We start from the raw sequence: 21,011 nt of genomic DNA, 5'->3' as shown, positions 1-21,011 counted from the left end.
AATCTCACAGAGAGAGGATCCAGCCCGCGTTCACACTCCAGGCTAATCTCACAGAGGATCCAGTCCGCGTTCACGCTCCAGGCTAATCTCACAGAGGATCCAGCCCACGTTCACGCTCCAGGCTAATCTCACAGAGAGAGGATCCAGCCCGCGTTCACGCTCCGGGCTAATCTCACAGAGGATCCAGCCCGCGTTCACGCTCCAGGCTAATCTCACAGTGAGAGGATCGAGCCCGCGTTCACGCTCCAGGCTAATCTCACAGAGAGAGGATCCAGCCCGCGTTCACGCTCCAGGCTAATCTCACAGAGAGAGGATCCAGCCCGCGTTCACGCTCCGGGCTAATCTCACAGAGAGAGGATCCAGCCCGCGTTCACGCTCCAGGCTAATCTCACAGAGAGAGGATCCAGCCCGCGTTCATGCTCCAGGGTAATCTCACAGAGAGGATCCAGCCTGCGTTCACGCTCCAGGCTAATCTCACAGAGAGAGGATCCAGCCTGCGTTCAGGCTCCAGGCTAATCTCACAGAGAGAGGATCCAGCCCGCGTTCACGCTCCAGGCGAATCTCACAGAGAGAGGATCCAGCCCGCGTTCACGCTCCGAGCTAATCTCACAGAGAGGATCCAGCCCGCGTTCACGCTCCGGGCTAATCTCACAGAGAGAGGATCCAGCCCGCGTTCACGCTCCGGGCTAATCTCACAGAGAGAGGATCCAGTCCGCGTTCACGCTCCGGGGTAATCTCACAAAGAGGATCCAGCCCGCGTTCATGCTCCAGACTAATCTCACAGAGAGAGGATCCAGCCCGCGTTCATGCTCCGGGCTAATCTCACAGAGAGAGGATCCATCCCGCGTTCATGCTTCAGGCTTATCTCACAGAGAGAGGATCCAGCCCGCGTTCACGCTCCAGGCTAATCTCACAGAGAAAGGATCCAGTCCGCGTTCACGCTCCAGGCTAATCTCACAGAGAGAGGATCCAGTCCACATTCAGGCTCCAGGCTAATCTCACAGAGAGAGGATCCAGCCCGCGCTCACACTCCAGACTAATCTCACAGAGAGGATCCAGTCCGCGTTCACGCTCCAGGCTAATCTCACAGAGGATCCAGTATGCGTTCACACTCCAGGCTAATCTCACAGAGGATCCAGCCCGCGTTCACGCTCCAGGCTAATCTCACAGAGAGAGGATCCAGCCCGCGTTCACGCTCCGGGCTAATCTCACAGAGGATCCAGCCCGCGTTCACGCTCCAGGCTAATCTCACAGAGAGAGGATCCAGCCCGCGTTCACGCTCCAGGCTAATCTCACAGAGAGAGGATCCAGACCGCGTTCAGGCTCCAGGATAATCTCACAGAGAGAGGATCCAGCCCGCGTTCAGGCTCCAGGCCAATCTCACAGAGAGGATCCAGCCTGCGTTCACGCTCCAGGCTAATCTCACAGAGAGAGGATCCAGCCCATGTTCAGGCTCCAGGCTAATCTCACAGAGAGGATCCAGCCCGCGTTCACGCTCCAGGCTAATCTCACAGAGAGGATCCAGCCCGCGTTCACGCTCCAGGCTAATCTCACAGAGAGAGGATCCAGCCCGCGTTCAGGCTACAGGCTAATCTCACAGAGAGGATCCAGCCTGCGTTCACGCTCCAGGCTAATCTCACAGAGAGAGGATCCAGCCCGTGTTCAGGCTCCAGGCTAATCTCACAGAGAGGATCCAGCCTGCGTTCATGCTCCGGGCTAATCTCACAGAGGATCCAGCCCGCGTTCACGCTCCGGGCTAATCTCACAGAGGATCCAGCCCGCGTTCATGCTCCGGGCTCATCTCACAGAGAGGATCCAGCCCGTGTTCACACTCCAGGCTAATCTCACAGAGAGGATCCAGTCCGCGTTCACGCTCCAGGCTAATCTCACAGAGAGGATCCAGTCTGCGTTCACACTCCAGGCTAATCTCACAGAGGATCCAGTATGCGTTCACGCTCCAGGCTATTCTCACAGAGGATCCAGCCCGCGTTCACGCTCCAGGCTAATCTCACAGAGAGAGGATCCAGCCCGCGTTCACGCTCCGGGCTAATCTCACAGAGGATCCAGCCCGCGTTCACGCTCCAGGCTAATCTCACAGAGAGAGGATCCAGCCCACGTTCACGCTCCAGGCTAATCTCACAGAGAGAGGATCCAGACCGCGTTCAGGCTCCAGGCTAATCTCACAGAGAGAGGATCCAGCCCGCGTTCAGGCTCCAGGCTAATCTCACAGAGAGGATCCAGCCTGCGTTCACGCTCCAGGCTAATCTCACAGAGAGAGGATCCAGCCCGCGTTCAGGCTCCAGGCTAATCTCACAGAGAGGATCCAGCCCGCGTTCACGCTGCAGGCTAATCTCACAGAGAGGATCCAGCCCGCGTTCACGCTCCAGGCTAATCTCACAAAGAGAGGATCCAGCCCGCGTTCAGGCTCCAGGCTAATCTCACAGAGAGGATCCAGCCTGCGTTCACGCTCCAGGCTAATCTCACAGAGAGAGGATCCAGCCCGCGTTCAGGCTCCAGGCTAATCTCACAGAGAGGATCCAGCCCGCGTTCACGCTCCAGGCTAATCTCACAGAGAGGATCCAGCCCGCGTTCACGCTCCAGGCTAATCTCACAGAGAGAGGATCCAGCCCGCGTTCAGGCTCCAGGCTAATCTCACAGAGAGGATCCAGCCTGCGTTCACGCTCCAGGCTAATCTCACAGAGAGAGGATCCAGCCCGTGTTCAGGCTCCAGGCTAATCTCACAGAGAGGATTCAGCCCGCGTTCACGCTCCGGGCTAATCTCACAGAGGATCCAGCCAGCGTTCACGCTCCAGGCTAATCTCACAGAGAGAGGATCCAGCCCACGTTCACGCTCCAGGCTAATCTCACAGAGAGAGGATCCAGACCGCGTTCATGCTCCGGGCTCATCTCACAGAGAGGATCCAGCCCGCGTTCACACTCCAGGCTAATCTCACAGAGAGGATCCAGTCCGCGTTCACGCTCCAGGCTAATCTCACAGAGAGGATCCAGTCCGCGTTCACGCTCCAGGCTAATCTCACAGAGGATCCAGTATGCGTTCACGCTCCAGGCTAATCTCACAGAGGATCCAGCCCGCGTTCACGCTCCAGGCTAATCTCACAGAGAGAGGATCCAGCCCGCGTTCACGCTCCGGGCTAATCTCACAGAGGATCCAGCCCGCGTTCACGCTCCAGGCTAATCTCACAAAGAGAGGATCCAGCCCACGTTCACGCTCCAGGCTAATCTCACAGAGAGAGGATCCAGACCGCGTTCAGGCTCCAGGCTAATCTCATAGAGAGAGGATCCAGCCCGCGTTCAGGCTCCAGGCTAATCTCACAGAGAGGATCCAGCCTGCGTTCACGCTCCAGGCTAATCTCACAGAGAGAGGATCCAGCCCGCGTTCAGGCTCCAGGCTAATCTCACAGAGAGGATCCAGCCCGCGTTCACGCTCCAGGCTAATCTCACAGAGAGGATCCAGCCCGCGTTCACGCTCCAGGCTAATCTCACAGAGAGAGGACCCAGCCCGCGTTCAGGCTCCAGGCTAATCTCACAGAGAGGATCCAGCCTGCGTTCACGCTCCAGGCTAATCTCACAGAGAGAGGATCCAGCCCGCGTTCACGCTCCGGGCTAATCTCACAGAGGATCCAGCCCGCGTTCACGCTCCAGGCTAATCTCACAGAGAGAGGATCCAGCCCACGTTCACGCTCCAGGCTAATCTCACAGAGAGAGGATCCAGACCGCGTTCAGGCTCCAGGCTAATCTCACAGAGAGAGGATCCAGCCCGCGTTCAGGCTCCAGGCTAATCTCACAGAGAGGATCCAGCCTGCGTTCACGCTCCAGGCTAATCTCACAGAGAGAGGATCCAGCCCGCGTTCAGGCTCCAGGCTAATCTCACAGAGAGGATCCAGCCCGCGTTCACGCTCCAGGCTAATCTCACAGAGAGGATCCAGCCCGCGTTCACGCTCCAGGCTAATCTCACAGAGAGAGGATCCAGCCCGCGTTCAGGCTCCAGGCTAATCTCACAGAGAGGATCCAGCCTGCGTTCACGCTCCAGGCTAATCTCACAGAGAGAGGATCCAGCCCGCGTTCAGGCTCCAGGCTAATCTCACAGAGAGGATCCAGCCCGCGTTCACGCTCCAGGCTAATCTCACAGAGAGGATCCAGCCCGCGTTCACGCTCCAGGCTAATCTCACAGAGAGAGGATCCAGCCCGCGTTCAGGCTCCAGGCTAATCTCACAGAGAGGATCCAGCCTGCGTTCACGCTCCAGGCTAATCTCACAGAGAGAGGATCCAGCCCGTGTTCAGGCTCCAGGCTAATCTCACAGAGAGGATTCAGCCCGCGTTCACGCTCCGGGCTAATCTCACAGAGATGATCCAGCCCACGTTCACGCTCCAGGCTAATCTCACAGAGAGGATCCAGCCCGCGTTCACGGTCCGGGCTAATCTCACAGAGAGAGGATCCAGCCCGCGTTCACGCTCCAGGCTAATCTCACAGAGAGAGGATCCAGCCCGCGTTCACGCTCCAGGGTAATCTCACAGAGAGGATCCAGCCTGCGTTCACGCTCCAGGCTAATCTCACAGAGAGAGGATCCAGCCCGCGTTCAGGCTCCAGGCTAATCTCACAGAGAGAGGATCCAGCCCGCGTTCACGCTCCGAGCTAATCTCACAGAGAGGATCCAGCCCGCGTTCACGCTCCGGGCTAATCTCACAGAGAGAGGATCCAGCCCGCGTTCACGCTCCGGGCTAATCTCACAGAGAGAGGATCCAGTCCGCGTTCACGCTCCGGGGTAATCTCACAAAGAGAGGATCCAGCCCGCGTTCATGCTCCAGGCTAATCTCACAGAGAGGATCCAGCCCGCGTTCACGCTCCAGGCTAATCTCACAGAGAGAGGATCCAGCCCGCGTCCACGCTCCGGGCTAATCTCACAGAGAGAGGATCCAGCCCGCGTTCACGCTCCAGGCTAATCTCACAGAGAGAGGATCCAGCCCGCGTTCATGCTCCGGGCTAATCTCACAGAGAGAGGATCCATCCCGCGTTCATGCTTCAGGCTAATCTCACAGAGAGAGGATCCAGCCCGCGTTCACGCTCCAGGCTAATCTCACAGAGAAAGGATCCAGTCCGCGTTCACGCTCCAGGCTAATCTCACAGAGAGAGGATCCAGTCCACGTTCAGGCTCCAGGCTAATCTCACAGAGAGAGGATCCAGCCCGCGCTCACACTCCAGGCTAATCTCACAGAGAGGATCCAGTCCGCGTTCACGCTCCAGGCTAATCTCACAGAGGATCCAGTATGCGTTCACACTCCAGGCTAATCTCACAGAGGATCCAGCCCGCGTTCACGCTCCAGGCTAATCTCACAGAGAGAGGATCCAGCCCGCGTTCACGCTCCGGGCTAATCTCACAGAGGATCCAGCCCGCGTTCACGCTCCACTCTAATCTCACAGAGAGAGGATCCAGCCCGCGTTCACGCTCCAGGCTAATCTCACAGAGAGAGGATCCAGACCGCGTTCAGGCTCCAGGATAATCTCACAGAGAGAGGATCCAGCCCGCGTTCAGGCTCCAGGCCAATCTCACAGAGAGAGGATCCAGCCCATGTTCAGGCTCCAGGCTAATCTCACAGAGAGGATCCAGCCCGCCTTCACGCTCCAGGCTAATCTCACAGAGAGGATCCAGCCCGCGTTCACGCTCCAGGCTAATCTCACAGAGAGAGGATCCAGCCCGCGTTCAGGCTCCAGGCTAATCTCACAGAGAGGATCCAGCCTGCGTTCACGCTCCAGGCTAATCTCACAGAGAGAGGATCCAGCCCGTGTTCAGGCTCCAGGCTAATCTCACAGAGAGGATCCAGCCTGCGTTCATGCTCCGGGCTAATCTCACAGAGGATCCAGCCCGCGTTCACGCTCCGGGCTAATCTCACAGAGGATCCAGCCCTCGTTCATGCTCCGGGCTCATCTCACAGAGAGGATCCAGCCCGCGTTCACACTCCAGGCTAATCTCACAGAGAGGATCCAGTCCGCGTTCACGCTCCAGGCTAATCTCACAGAGAGGATCCAGTCCGCGTTCACGCTCCAGGCTAATCTCACAGAGGATCCAGTATGCGTTCACACTCCAGGCTAATCTCACAGAGGATCCAGCCCGCGTTCACGCTCCAGGCTAATCTCACAGAGAGAGGATCCAGCCCGCGTTCACGCTCCGGGCTAATCTCACAGAGGATCCAGCCCGCGTTCACGCTCCAGGCTAATCTCACAGAGAGAGGATCCAGCCCACGTTCACGCTCCAGGCTAATCTCACAGAGAGAGGATCCAGACCGCGTTCAGGCTCCAGGCTAATCTCACAGAGAGAGGATCCAGCCCGCGTTCAGGCTCCAGGCTAATCTCACAGAGAGGATCCAGCCTGCGTTCACGCTCCAGGCTAATCTCACAGAGAGAGGATCCAGCCCGCGTTCAGGCTCCAGGCTAATCTCACAGAGAGGATCCAGCCCGCGTTCACGCTCCAGGCTAATCTCACAGAGAGGATCCAGCCCGCATTCACGCTCCAGGCTAATCTCACAGAGAGAGGATCCAGCCCGCGTTCAGGCTCCAGGCTAATCTCACAGAGAGGATCCAGCCTGCGTTCACGCTCCAGGCTAATCTCACAGAGAGAGGATCCAGCCCGCGTTCAGGCTCCAGGCTAATCTCACAGAGAGGATCCAGCCCGCGTTCACGCTCCAGGCTAATCTCACAGAGAGGATCCAGCCCGCGTTCACGCTCCAGGCTAATCTCACAGAGAGAGGATCCAGCCCGCGTTCAGGCTCCAGGCTAATCTCACAGAGAGGATCCAGCCTGCGTTCACGCTCCAGGCTAATCTCACAGAGAGAGGATCCAGCCCGTGTTCAGGCTCCAGGCTAATCTCACAGAGAGGATTCAGCCCGCGTTCACGCTCCGGGCTAATCTCACAGAGATGATCCAGCCCACGTTCACGCTCCAGGCTAATCTCACAGAGAGGATCCAGCCCGCGTTCACGCTCCGGGCTAATCTCACAGAGAGAGGATCCAGCCCACGTTCACGCTCCAGGCTAATCTCACAGAGAGGATCCAGCCCGCGTTCAGGCTCCAGGCTAATCTCACAGAGAGGATCCAGCCCGCGTTCACGCTCCAAGCTAATCTCACAGAGAGGATCCAGCCCGCGTTCAGGCTCCAGGCTAATCTCACAGAGAAAGGATCCAGCCCGCGTTCACGCTCCAGGCTAATCTCACAGAGAAAGGATCCAGCCCGCGTTCACGCTCCAGGCTAATCTCACAGAGAGAGGATCCAGCCCACGTTCAGGCTCCAGGCTAATCTCACAGAGAGGATCCAGCCTGCCTTCATGCTCCGGGCTAATCTCACAGAGGATCCAGCCCGCGTTCACGCTCCGGGCTAATCTCACAGAGAGGATCCAGCCCGCGTTCACGCTCCGGACTAATCTCACAGAGAGAGGATCCAGCCCACGTTCACGCTCCAGGCTAATCTCACAGAGAGGATCCAGCCCGCGTTCAGGCTCTAGGCTTATCTCACAGAGAGGATCCAGCCCGCGTTCACGCTCCAGGCTAATCTCACAGAGAGAGGATCCAGCCCGCGTTCACGCTCCAGGCTAATCTCACAGAGAGGATCCAGCCCGCGTTCAGGCTCCAGGCTAATCTCACAGAGAAAGGATCCAGCCCGCGTTCACGCTCCAGGCTAATCTCACAGAGAGAGGATCCAGCCCGCGTTCACGCTCCAGGCTAATCTCACAGAGAGAGGATCCAGCCCGCGTTCACGCTCCAGGCTAATCTCACAGAGAGGATCCAGCCCGCGTTCACGCTCCGGGCTAATCTCACAGAGAGAGGATCCAGCCCGCGTTCACGCTCCAGGCTAATCTCAGAGGAATGTGAATAGTGTATTAATTGTAAAGCATCTCAAACAAAACCTTTTATAGACTGTTCTGGAGTCTAGGTCTTGATTGTATTCTTCCACAGCAAGGGGAGCGCAGGATGTTCACAGCGTGGTCATGAAAGAATGAAAGAACATAACATAGTTCAACCTGTGTGTATATATCAGGAGTATATAGGGCTGTAAAATAGTAGCACTCACACTTTTCCCCCAGAAATCAAGCAGTACAGAGACTCTTTCTCTCTCTGAAACGAGCAACCTTCAATGGTGGTTTCCAACATGATACTGTGTCCGTGGGGTAATCCCTCCTTTCGTGTCATGCAAAAAGGATGAAGACTAGCATGGTGTAGTATATCTAAAAAGTGTATTTTAGAACCAGTAGCAAAATACAAATGCACTCACATTTTAAAATACAATACAGGGAATTGTACGAAATCCAGATCCTCTGTGCATACAGTCCGTGAGTTCACGTCCGACACTTCCGGTGTGCACTGCGGTAAGGGCGGATGTGACGTCACGCTTGGTCTCCGGTTGCCAGGATCTCTCAACAGGATGCAAGCTCAGATTCTACGCGTTTCATCATTCGAATTCATCAGGAATCTCAATTATCATTACTATTCTGAAGCCAGGGTCACGTGCGATGTGTGAATAGCCCCAGATAGCTTAACTCAGCCCCCTTTCCAAATCACACTAAGTCCTATAATATTTCCTTCACTTTATTGGATAAGCAGCAGTGAATACAGGTTCTTGTGGATGTTGTGTAGTTGTGAGTTTGTAGTTAGGAGCAGGTAGAAAGAGATGGCCTTGCCATGGGAGTGTGACAGGAAGGTACTCACTCAGCCAAGTCTGGAATGAAAAGGAAGTGTAGGGGAATCTAGGTAAAAGGAATAGTCTTGGGACAGACTATCTGTGAGCAAAACTGTAGCAACTGAGGGGACAGGAAATGCAACATTGTAACATATCACACAGGCAGTGTGTGTGTGTGTGTGTGTGTGTGTGTGTGTGTGTGTGTGTGTGTGTGTGTGTGTGTGTGTGTGTGTGCAAACTACATGCAGCTGAAAATAAGAAACTGACAGGCAGAAGCTGCAAACAAAGTGGGGGGGGGGTGAACAGTGAGAGCAAAAATGGGCTTACTTGTTCCATGACACTCACTATCTGGTATCTGGAGATACCACTATATAACTTGAAAATGTGGAACATATTTGCAATGCAAACAAACATAACATAATAATGCAAAGTCCATGTCCACGTAACGAGGCGATACCGGCCGGTACCACTGGCGTCGAAGTCCTTTGGCCAAAATCTTCTGGTAAGGGAGGCCAGGTGGATGCACCGCTCCAGGTTAGCTGGTTGCACCACAATGTATTTGTGCAAAAGTCTCTGGCACTGTTTAGTGCTTATTTGCAGGATTTTGGTCTGTGGGTACATGGTACCATTGTTCTGGTTGAGTTGGCTTCCTAATTCTTTCTACGCGGTTGGCCACGTATACGTAGAATCCTCCCCTCTCGTTGCCTATGCATGGAGATTTTTTTATTTTTTATCATGGATGCTTTTTAACATTTTTATTGTTATCTGTATAAATTGTATATATTGATATGTACCACATTCCCTAATTTTCCATTGCTAATGAGAGGGACTGGATTAACATGTATTTAACCAGTCCATAGGCTATTTGGAGTACCCAATGAGTATAGAGAAAACTACTGTGACGCACTCTCCAAAGAATAAATATGTATACTCCCCCCCTCCTGCTCTAATTGATAGTGTGCAGGATATATATAGTAGGGATGACGCACATACTGGCAGGAACCTGAGGAAGCGAGAGATACTCGCAAAACCTGTAGTTCCCTGCCGGTGTACTTTTTACTGCCTTGGACACTCTTAGCATCCATACCCTTGACGAGCCCCTCGCATGCGGTCCTGACGTCGGACGCGCCATCGGGAGTGCACCGCTACCGGAGGACTCGTGACGGGTGCTGGAGCTGATCAGTGAATTTTAATGTGTGAGTTTGTTATATTTTTTATTACTAATAAACTGCCTATACTATTGACCCGTGGATGTGACTATTTCCCCCACCGTGAAGACGGGAATGTTGCCCGCCATCCTGCATGACGCTATCCTGGTTGATTGAAGGAGGACACTACCCAATACTTACCTGCAAGATTCACTTGTTGGGAATCAACTCACACACGGCCGTGTGAGTAATAGAGTTTTACTTTTCTAATCCCTCAGTCACTTACCATTGGGTATTATTGTATTCAGACTATACTCTGTTTTATCTTTCATTATTTTGTTGGGTACTATACTGGAACCAGGGTCACGTGTGATGTATGAATAGCTCCAGTTAGCTTTAACTCAGCCCTCTTTCTAAAGCACACCAAGTCCTGCTATATTTTCTTCCCTTTATTGAAAGGTGTCAAAATATATACAGGCACTTGTGGATGTTATGTAGTTGTACGTTTGTAGTTAATAGCAGGTAAAAGGAGATGGCCTTGCCATAGGAGTGTAACATGAAACGTACTCACTCAGCCAAAGTCGGGAATGAAAAGGAAGTGTGGGAGAATCTGGGTAACAGGAATAGTCTAGGGACAGACCAACTGTCAGCAAAACAGGGGGAAGGGCAGAATAGCCCATTCTAGGAGAGATCTCAGAGGCTGCTGTAGCAACTCACTGACTACATGCCCAGAGGCAGGGATGGCAACAATGTAATATATCACACAGGCAGTGTGTGTGTGTGTGTGTGTGTGTGTGTGTGTGTGTGTGTGTGTATGTGTGTGTGTGTGTCAAAATACATGCAGCTGAAAATGAGGAACTGACAGGCAGAAGCTGCAAAAGAGGGGGGGGTGAACAGAGAGAACAGAATGGGAATACTTGTTCCTGGACACTCCCCGTCTGGTATCTCGAGATACCACTATATAACTGCAATATGTGGAACATATGTGCAATGCAAACAAACATAACAATGCAAAGTTCATATCCACATAACAAGGTGATACCGGCTGGTACCACTGGCATCAAAGTCCTTTGGCCAAAGTCTTCTGGTAAGGGAGGCCAGGTGGATGCATCGCTCCAGGTTAGCTGGGTGCACCGCAATGTCTTTTGCAAAAGTCTCTGGACCTGTTTCCTTCTAAACTTATGAGAGAACAGTCCTTTTGTCTCTGTAGTTTTCTCTACAGAGGGCATCACCTTGTGGATGTGCCAGTCGTGGTAGCCTGTCACTCTATCACCTGGTGATTGGCGAAAGGAGGTGGCTTCTTGCTCCTTGTCGAAGCGGATCAACACTCCTGGAGGACTGTTTTTCAAGTCTGGTCCAGTGAGTAGGGCGCCGTTTGGAGAGGCTTCCTGGTGTTGAGCATTGGAGCTCAACGTCTCCCAGATCTGACCAGGTTTCTGATGGTGGTGGACACCAAATGATGGGAGGTGCCAGCATTTTTTACCTTCCTTCAGTGAAGGCGCTGGCTCTGCGTGTCCGCTAAGGAATCTCTCCCCCGAGAAGGCCACAATTTGATTCTTGGTCTCCGTCTCCCTTTGTGGGTTGCGGCGGAGCGAAGTGAGCCTAGAAATGGCATATTCCTTGTTGTTTGGGAGGCGTCTTCTTGGCAAACAAAATGGTAGCAGGGTCACCCAACTGCCCGGTCCGTCTTTGAAGAGCTCCTTGACCGTTAGCCTTGGGAATCCTTTATCTTCCATCGATGGTGTTTGCTTGTCGTCGTCCCTTGTTGTCTGGAACGCTGTGCACCCTAAGTCATCGGTGCATTCCTCTTGCACGAGAACGTCTCCACGCATTTTGGTGATACGCCTTTGTGTCTCTTTGTTAACTGCCCTCAGGAGGTTGTTTTCTCCCTGGACATGACGAAGAACAGTCTTTTTTGTCCTTGTAAATCCTTTTGTGGAATGTCTCTGCGACTGTCTCTTTTTAGATGTGTGAAAGAACAGTCTTTTTGTCCCTGTAGTTTCACCTGCAGGGCGCCATTTTTTACGGCAATGCGAGCTGTGGCGGCTGGCTGCTTTGCCACCTGGTATTCTGCGGAGAGGAATGGCTGTACGTCTCAGATGTGGCATTGCTCCCTGGAAGATTGTCCGTTTGTTTCTTTTCCTTTGTACGCTCCTTTTGTCGGTCACCTTCAGGAGGTTACTTTCTTCCTTGAGGGAAGTCGACTCATCATCCTTAGTGGTCTGGGCTGCTGAGCCTCCTAGGCCATTGTCACATTTCCCTGATGCGAAGATGTTTTTGTTGATCTCAGGGGTATGACCTTGTCTCTTCTCCTCACTTGGCCTTCCTGTCACTTGGAGATGGCCAAGACATGGTTTGGAGAGGGTGTGTCCGCATTCTGTTATCACTGTTCTGCGGGCGTCAACATAGTCTGGTTCGTGTCCTTTATCAGTGCACACGTTGCCCACTATCACCCATCCTAGGTCAAGTCTTTGGGTGAATGGTGCATTGTGGGGTCTGTTGCTCTGTTTACAGACTTTGTGCACCCTCAAGATGTCCCTACCTAGCAGCAGCAAGATCTTGGCGTCTTATTCTACCGGCGGGATGTAGTTGGCTATTCCTCTGAGGTGTACGTGATGGCGAGCCACGTCTGGTGTGGGAATCTTGTCCCTGTTTGCAGCCATTGTAGTTGCACTCGATGAGTGTGGGGAGAGCTATCTTCACTCTGTTGTCCACTGAACGTATAATGTAGCCGTTTGCTCTTCTCCCTGTTGTCTCAGTTAACCCTGCGCAGGTTCTGAGGGTGTAGGGTGAGGCATTGTCTTGTGCGTTGAATAAGTAGACGAATTCCGTCTTTGCCAATGATCTGTTACTTTGATCGTCGAGGATTGCATACATCCAGATTGCCCTCTCAGGTTGTCCCTGGGGGTGCACTGCGACAAGGCATATTTTGGAGCAGGACCTTTTGTCACATCCTTTTCCGCAAACCTCGGTGCACTGAGACGTGACAGATGTTTGGTCTCCTCCTTCCTCCCCGCCATGCTCCGCTATGGAGGATGGGTTGTTGAGTTGGTGGAGTGTCAGCGCCTCTGGATGTAGAGATGTTACTTGCTTGTTGCTTTTGCACACTGCACATTTGATGGCCTCTTTACAGTCTTTGGCTAGGTGAGTTGTGGAATCGCAGCACCTGAAGCAGACTACGAATTCTCCGAGTAACTTCTTGCGTTCCTCTAGGGACTTCATCCTGAACCCAAAGCACCTGTTAAGTGGGTGTGGCATCTTGTGTATGGGACATTCCGTTTGGGTCCCTTGGTTTCTTGTCTCCGGCGTCCGACTGGTTGGGAGTTGTTTGGGTCGTGGGGGACACGTCCGTCCTGTGGACCGAGATAGGCGTATATCTAATCTCACAGAGAGAGGATCCAGCCTGCGTTCACGCTCCGGGCTAATCTCACAGAGAGAGGATCCAGCCCGCGTTCACGCTCCGGGCTAATCTCACAGAGAGGATCCAGCCCGCGTTCACGCACGAGGCTAATCTCACAGAGGATCAAGCCTGCGTTCACGCTCCAGGCTAATCTCACAAAGGATCCAGCCCGCGTTCATGCTCCAGGCTAATCTGTGCTGCTTCTTATTGGCCCATGTGACACAGGTGCTGAAACTGCAAAGAGATACCGGCTCCTCCTTCGGAGGTATCTTCGGAAGCAGCTCCAGAGACCCCCTGCTTCAATCATATGTAAAAAAAAATGACTTGGGTTGCACTTTTAAACCTCATCTGCCATTTATCTATGCAAGTTTCCACTCATCCAAATCCTTCTGTAGTTAAATTACATCCTGCTCTCATTTTACTACCATACATAATTTAGTGTTGTCAGAAAAGATGGAGACTTTGCTCTCTATACCAACATCAAGGTCGTTATAAACAAGTTAAGGGGTCCCCGTACCGTTCCTTGGAGGTACTCCACTCACAACATTTTCAGATTGGGCTCAAGTTATATTTATGACAACTCTCTGCTCTCTATCGTCTATCATCGATCCCACCCCCGATATTATAGGCCTCCCTGGTGGATTAACTTATCAGACTAGGCAGACCCTTGAAGCTGGAAGGGCAAAAAATAACAATCCCAGATGCAAAATTATAATGATACATAATATAGTATGTGAAACACCCCTCATACTTGCAAGCAGTGCACAGTGACCCCCTAATTAATATGGTGTAAAGCTATCTGCCCATACCAAAGCACGGGGAAGAATAGGGGCAATAGCAGAAAAATAACTCCATACACTCGGGAAATACCTAACTTTGTTTCAAGATAAAATTGACAGCATTTTTTGCAGTGAAAGTGATACTAGTGGGTTAATCCTATATACTGCGGGGAGAACGTTCGGGGAGTTTTTTTTAGCCAAACACCCCTTTGACTTTAATGGGGTACGGTATTTTGCCTGAAAAAGACCTGATCTGTCGCTTCGCTGAATGTCGAATAAACCCCTGGAGACCTTTCATGTTTCGCTGTCTTTTATATCTCTTTACCATGCATATGAGTACGCTGCACTGTATAATGATAACGAGTGTGCCTGCACATGTTGCATTGAACGTGTTAATGCAGCTCCCCCCAGTACACTTGGCAGGTCTGCCAGTCTGATTTGTTTTTTGATGCCCAGCGCTGCTGCCCTGTAACCCACAGTCCCAAATAGAAGAACCTAAATGCGCTGCTATAATTTAATATAGCCACGGTGACAGGTGCTCTGAGCGCTGGGACTGGCCAAGTACATACACGAAAATATACCCTTTACAACAATGCCCTCCTGACCTCAGACGACAGCAATAGAAGAATCCTGATCCACAATAGGGATTTGTCTGCTGGGGAAGGTTTGTATTAAATGACAGGGCAGGGGATAAGCAGCTATAAATTGTGGCAGGAGCTCAAAGTGTGTGTATGTGCGTCGTAAAGCAAACCCCATGTTGTGAGCGGTGGCATCAGATATGCCGTTCATCGTAAAGTGTAACGTCGGATGGCGAGGACTGTGTGTGTGTGTGTGTGTGTAAGATTATAGATAGTAAGTTTTATTGTACGTTTTATATGTAGCCCATCTACCCCTACGTTAGATTGGGGTGGGTATGCCTTCTCCTGGCTACTCTGTGTGGTGATGTGTACCTGTTGGCAACAGGAGGGCTGAGTGCCCCGCGATGGTGTGGGGAGAAGCAGGACAGGAGGGACAGGTTTTACCTTAGTTCTCCATAGGTGCAGCGGCTCCAGCCAGCAGGGATCCTCTGCGGTTGACCAGGGGATGAGCCCCTACTGACATTCCTCCATGCACCTGAGACAGTCACAAACAGCATTGTCTTTTCTTGGTTTTATTGCAGGTAGATGTAATAGATTACAGACATGTATTTCTTGGCTTTCTCAAATAAAGACAGACAGTGGCCCTGAGCAAGGCATTAAACCCCTCTCAGGCCTGCTGTACCCCTCCTCCATCTCCTGGGGAGGTGGAAGGCTTAGATGGTGCTCACTCCTCAGAGGAGGAGGTAGAATCTTCCAGGGCCCTCCTAATTTAGGAGAATGCCTTTTTATAACCTGAGAGCTGTTGATGTTAACCCTGCCCATTAACAAGACAGGTTGAATACTGATTGGCTATCACTCCCCATAGATGAACCAACCAGTATCCCTCTTTCAGGTTGACATTCTCTGACAGTTGCTAGACCCGCCCTTGGATGCTGATGACATCACCCAAGGCTGCAACACACACACCGGGCCTAAAGAAGGAATTAACCTTTCCACTGCCTGCAGCTAACAGGACTGACACTGGAAAGGCCCAGGAAAAAGAAGTAGCGGCCGGGAGGCTAGGCTATATATAGTTTGGTCTACAATTACAATTTAAGTATTATGTTTTTTATTGAGTTTATTCATGTTTATTTGATATTAATCAGGAGAGGTACTAGAGGAGTTCCTGCTTCCACCCAGACAAACCTTGATAACATGTCAGTTCTATGCACAAGTTCTGTCCATCCTCTGTGTGTGTGGCTCTGGTGCCTGTGTGTGTGTGTGGTTCTGGTGGGAAAGAGTGTGCACCCCTGAGGTAGGGTATATGTGGCCAGGTAGGGTAAATATGACCAGGTAGGATATATATGGCCAGGTAGGGTGTATTTGGCCAGTTAGGGTATATAACCAGGTAGGGTGTATATGGCCAGGTAGGGTATATATGGCCAGGTAGGGTATATATGGCCAGGTTGGGTATATATGGCCAGCTAGGGTATATATGGCCAGTTAGGGTACATATGGCCAGGTAGGGTATATATGGCCAGGTTGGGTATATATGGCCAGGTAGGGTATATATGGCCAGGTTAGGTAAATATGGCCAGTTAGGGTATATATGGCCAGTTAGGGTATATATGGCCAGTTAGGGTATATATGGCCAGGTAGGGTATATATTGCCAGGTAGAGTATATATGGCCAGGTTGGGTATATATGGCCTGAGGAAGAAACGCAGTGAAATGTTAGTAATTTAGGTACAGGAAATATGCTCCTTGGGTTTTTCGGAGCAGATCCTTGTTATTTTGTAATTTACCATGCCTGGAATATTCACTTAGCATAATTAGGGGGCTGCTATGATGGGGATAATGGGCACCTCTTCCCACATATACAATCAGTTTGCGTAGGAATGCTTAATGTTAGGGTGTGTAGATATAATGGGTGAATTGATGGGTTGGGTGTAAAAGACTTACAATATCCAGATTCTTTGACTGCCTTATGAGTCAGATGTCACTGATATTTATAGCTTTTCATAGCACCTCCATCCCCTGAACTGTAAAGCAACATAAATGTGTCTGTCTTCATCTGATCTGTACTTGTAATCAAGCACTTTTATAAGGAGGATCTGCGATTAGCTGCTCTGGTGCTCATGTCTCTCATATTTGGAGGGATAATCACTTGATGGGCAACAGTCTCAATCCTTTTTAGCATCACTGGTCATGGATGTCAACTGACTCTCTTACTGCTTGAGGAGAGATGGTTTCAATTAAAATGTCCTTTTAAACCTACTGTATGAACCTCAACATGTATATCTAAGAACTTTCAAATACATAAATAATGTAGAGCAGGGATAATTCCAGAGGAAAGAAGAAAGACCAAATAACTGGCCCTTCTTTAAAGCTATATGGTGGCACACTTGGGATATGAGGATGTATATTGCCTTTTTTTAATGAGTAGTATATGTACTCTGTATGGAACAACTTTACAGCTAAAGTGGGCAAATACAGTAAGATAACTCAAGAATGCTGGGGCAGACACAAGAGAAACATAGGAAGTTTGGACTTCCCTGATAAGATACCTGGTGTTTGATTTTGCAGCTGGCAGGCTTAATGGGAAGACCAGAAACATGTGTTTCCTTCTCATTTGTTAAGCCCTTTATATCTGCGAGTGATACAAATCTTTAGTTCTAGTTAGTCATGGTGCTTTTCCCCAGATGATCAACTATTTGTATGGCAGTTTGGTCCCGCCCCTTTCCCCCCTTAAACTCCTATTCATAAGAAATATGGTATTTTAAGTCATGTTTATGTGAAATATGAAGAGCGGAACAACAAATCTCACTATGCTAAAGGAATGGGAGTTTAACACCTTCAGAGAGGCCGGCAAGACATTGTCCAGTAGGTTCTCAATGCTGTTGTTTTGCATTAGATAGCAATGCGTGTCTGCCGCCTCCAGCACTGCAGCGATTAAAAGTTCGGACAACCTGGAGTCATATTGGCGCACATGAGCGCTTCTTTCTGGGAGATCTGGGGTGAAAATATGGGAGATCTGTAAAACTTCCATTCACTCCCATTGGGAGAGGAAATTATATGCAGGGAGACAGCGGGAAAAACAAAACATTTTCAGCTAAGATTCAAAATAGGAAGAGCTGCTCAGCGTACCTGGAAGTAATTGACATACACAAGTTGTGAACCACAAAAAGTAGGAGAGGGGTTGACAGAAGAGCAATAGTAGATCTCGGCAACACGGCTTGTGCTTTGTTATTGAGGCATATTCATAGCAGGTACATATGTTATGGAGGTAATGTCCAGTGATACAAAAATACTGGTCAATGATTCAGAAGCTCATTGAAGACACTGTAGGACATACACACTGGCCAAACCACTAGAAAATCGAAGTCCCCCACTTCAGGAAATGATTTCCCAAAGTTCACCAGCAGCCAGATTTGGGTTGCATGGAAGCACCATTCAGCTCCCTCCCATGATGTGGTGATACAAAGAGTTTAAGAAGTTGTGGTTATGGAGAAACTCACCTCTTTCCTAAAGCCTACTGCCAAAAGTTTCTATAGGACTTGAGAACCGTGGATTTATAGAGGAGGGCCCACTGCTGTGAATATCCTCTGTCGTTTCAATATGCACTGTTCAAGACGCATTTCTGTATCCCTCCACCCCTAAAAACCTGTATAAAACGTTATTTTAAAAAAATGACCAATTTAGGGACTATTCCGGATAACTTTTTTGATTCCTCAGCCCTAGCCACTACACCCATTGTATCGCTGCAGGCATTATTTGATCATTTTGATATGAGCCCTTTCTTGAATATATTATAAACTATCTTAAATTATAGGTATAAGTACTATACAGAATGTTTCACCACTACCTTGATCTTACTGATCCTTCATGACTGTTTCTGTAAAAGAAGCACTAATCATCCCCAAAACCCAACTAACAATATATATTATTTCAAATCTGAACTGAAGGATTCAGCGGCAGTGACCGATTCCATGCAGTACCTCTATCCCAGCACTGGAGGGCGCAAATAACACACAAAACCAGACGCTGTATTAGCATATAGGGACGTCAGGGGTCCTCTAGTTTTCTGATTGGCTGGAGGGAGGGTGTCAAAGTGGGATTGTGACGTAGACAGAGGTATAAAGAGGTGACGCGGCGGGATTCTGACTCACATTCCGGAAGAAATAAAAAAAAAGCAGAAGAGGCGAAATGGTGAGAAGGGATAGCATGGTGAGAAGGGATAGCATGGTGAGAAGGGATAGCATGGTGAGAAGGGGCAGCAGGGACTATTATGTAAATAAAGCAGCCTGTACCCGGGGTGGGGGTGATATAAATTATATGAGGGCGGGTCACCCATCCCCTTCAGATTATTATATACCGGAGGTGTCATCACCAGGACCCCTCGTGAATACCAAGTGTCACATTTGTAGTATATACCTGTGCAGCTTTATATTCGTGCAGCGTGTGGGGTAATCACTGTAATCTGCACTGGAGCAGCACTGCACACGTCTAGTCTCAGGGGTCATGACCCACCCTTTCCATAGAGGGATCACTTGAGAGGGAGGGCTGCAGAGTATGGGGTGACTCTTGCACCCTTTCCATAGAGGGGTCACTGAGAGGGGGAGGGCTGCAGGGTCGTTCCCCAGCACCAGTCCTATTCAGGATTATTTAGTGGGAGTAGGGCAGCACTTCCCCCTCACCCTGTCCTGTCTGATGCCTTTTGCTTCTCTTGCATTGAACAGTGTGACTTCTCAGAAGACCAGATCCTTGGTAAGTAGACAACCAGTCGCTTCTTTTTTGGTTCATCCTTTTTAGATACTTGCGTGACCCGAATGGTCAACCCAGCACCACAAGAGTCGGGTTACCATCAGATAATAACCCAACTCCGTGGGTGTCGTATTGCCTTCAGTGTCGGGTGAACTCTTAACTCTGCTTTTTCTTTTCTGACTCCCAAAGCACTTTCCTCTCCCACGTCTTCTGTTCACCTTCTCTCTCCTCATCCCTATCTCTCCCTCTGTTTCCCGATGTATTTTAGATTGAATTTAATCATGAGCAGCTGGATGGTAAGTGGATATAGTGTGTGCTGTGCAAGGGTAACCCACAGACACCTCTAACCCCAGCACCAGACTGTCTGCATCTCTCTCTAACTGGTCTGTATCTTTTAAGCTTAGGGCGACTTGCTGCACCCCTTATGGGTGTCCCCCTTTTAGTTTAACTAATTGTGTTCTTAAGGCTTCCCCCAAAATGACAGCATGCTTAGCCGCTGAATTGTGAAGTATACTACTAATGTGAATTGCTATGTACACTAATGGCGCTATATAAATAAAGACATACATACATACAAGTATTCTGCCTGCTTCTCATATTAATAACCCTTTGCAGTGTTCGGTCTCAGCTGCATTTGGGTGTGTTCCCATGATGAACAGTCATCTGACCTTTATTCTAAAGACGGGGTAATATTACTTGTCTGGGGCGGGTGTGAATGTAATGCTAAACCATTGATCTTGCCCCCCTGTCAGGGGATGGGTTTGAAATGTCATTATCTTGGTGGCTCGGGTTGCTACTCGGCACCCTGCAGATGCGGCTGCTGCATGGTTATTATGGTAACAATGTGTATTAAGTGTCTGACATGTTAAGCCTTTGATCCTCCCTTACCAGTCCCCCCCCCCCCCCCCCATGCTAATCTAGCAATAAGGGGACAAGCACCTATCCTACCAATGCATTGCCAGACTATCCAGCACTGAAGGGTTTAGTGACCCTATAAGGGCGAGGCAGGCGGCATAAGGTGGGCAGATCTGTTTTGTGTTTGTTTTTTGCATGCATTGTTCCTCTGACCCCCTGGAAGTAAGATGGCTGCCTGGCTGCTCTTTAGATGCCTTTATATGGTCACAAAGCCTCATTCTGAGCATGTTAGCCCAGTACTGTCAGGGGAGGAGCCGGGAGATTATGAGGGGGTGGGGAGCTCTGTGCATTCCTGTCTAGGGATCCCTCCAGGCATTGTGATTGCCAGTTTCCCATCTCTGCCCTTCGCTTCTCCCCCAGAGCTTCTGCAATGCAAAGTACTGTGGGAGTTGGAAGGGAGACACGGTGTTTGAGAAATGTGCCCAGCTGTGAAGCTGCCCTGGGCTCTCGGTGTAATGGGTGCATCTCTGGTCTGGAGTTGTGCAGCAGGGTTAGGCTCAGGGAGTGCCACAGGGAGGAAGTGACGGCCTCTTACATCACGATTGGTGTTTAACCCACTACGTCCTCTCCCACGGCACAGACTATAAAGCAGTGAATTTATATAGCTCCAACAATGTCGGCGGCACATTACAAAATAGACATTGTAATGTGGGGGGGAAATAAACTGTCAGTGTGTTTATTAAACCCGGAGAGTAATCTCTGCCCCCGAGTTCACGATGTAAGTGGTATGTTGGGAGAATTGCAGTGAGACAGGAGGGCAGGGG

At 50.5% G+C, this 21,011-nt stretch overlaps 1 protein-coding gene across 7 annotated transcripts in view; it reads left to right on the top strand.

Moving 5' to 3' along the window:
* Positions 1-21,011, top strand: part of MYL6 (myosin light chain 6) — a 39,260-nt gene that overhangs the window by 11,642 nt on the left and 6,607 nt on the right. For 2 of the 7 annotated variants that reach the window (XM_075591334.1, XM_075591333.1), the window contains exon 2: positions 19,601-19,628. In XM_075591334.1, coding sequence (XP_075447449.1) covers positions 19,601-19,628 — 28 coding nt within the window. Of the gene's footprint in view, positions 1-18,646; positions 18,832-19,307; positions 19,336-19,600; positions 19,629-21,011 lie in introns of those variants that run through there. The other 5 variants (XM_075591339.1, XM_075591338.1, XM_075591336.1 and 2 more) reach the window with 5 other exon arrangements.

This window comes from Ascaphus truei, chromosome 3, assembly GCF_040206685.1.
Source record: "Ascaphus truei isolate aAscTru1 chromosome 3, aAscTru1.hap1, whole genome shotgun sequence".
Lineage (NCBI taxonomy): Eukaryota > Metazoa > Chordata > Amphibia > Anura > Ascaphidae > Ascaphus > Ascaphus truei.
Note: the sequence above shows the minus strand (reverse complement) of the source record. Positions and strands in the feature narration are given on the sequence as shown.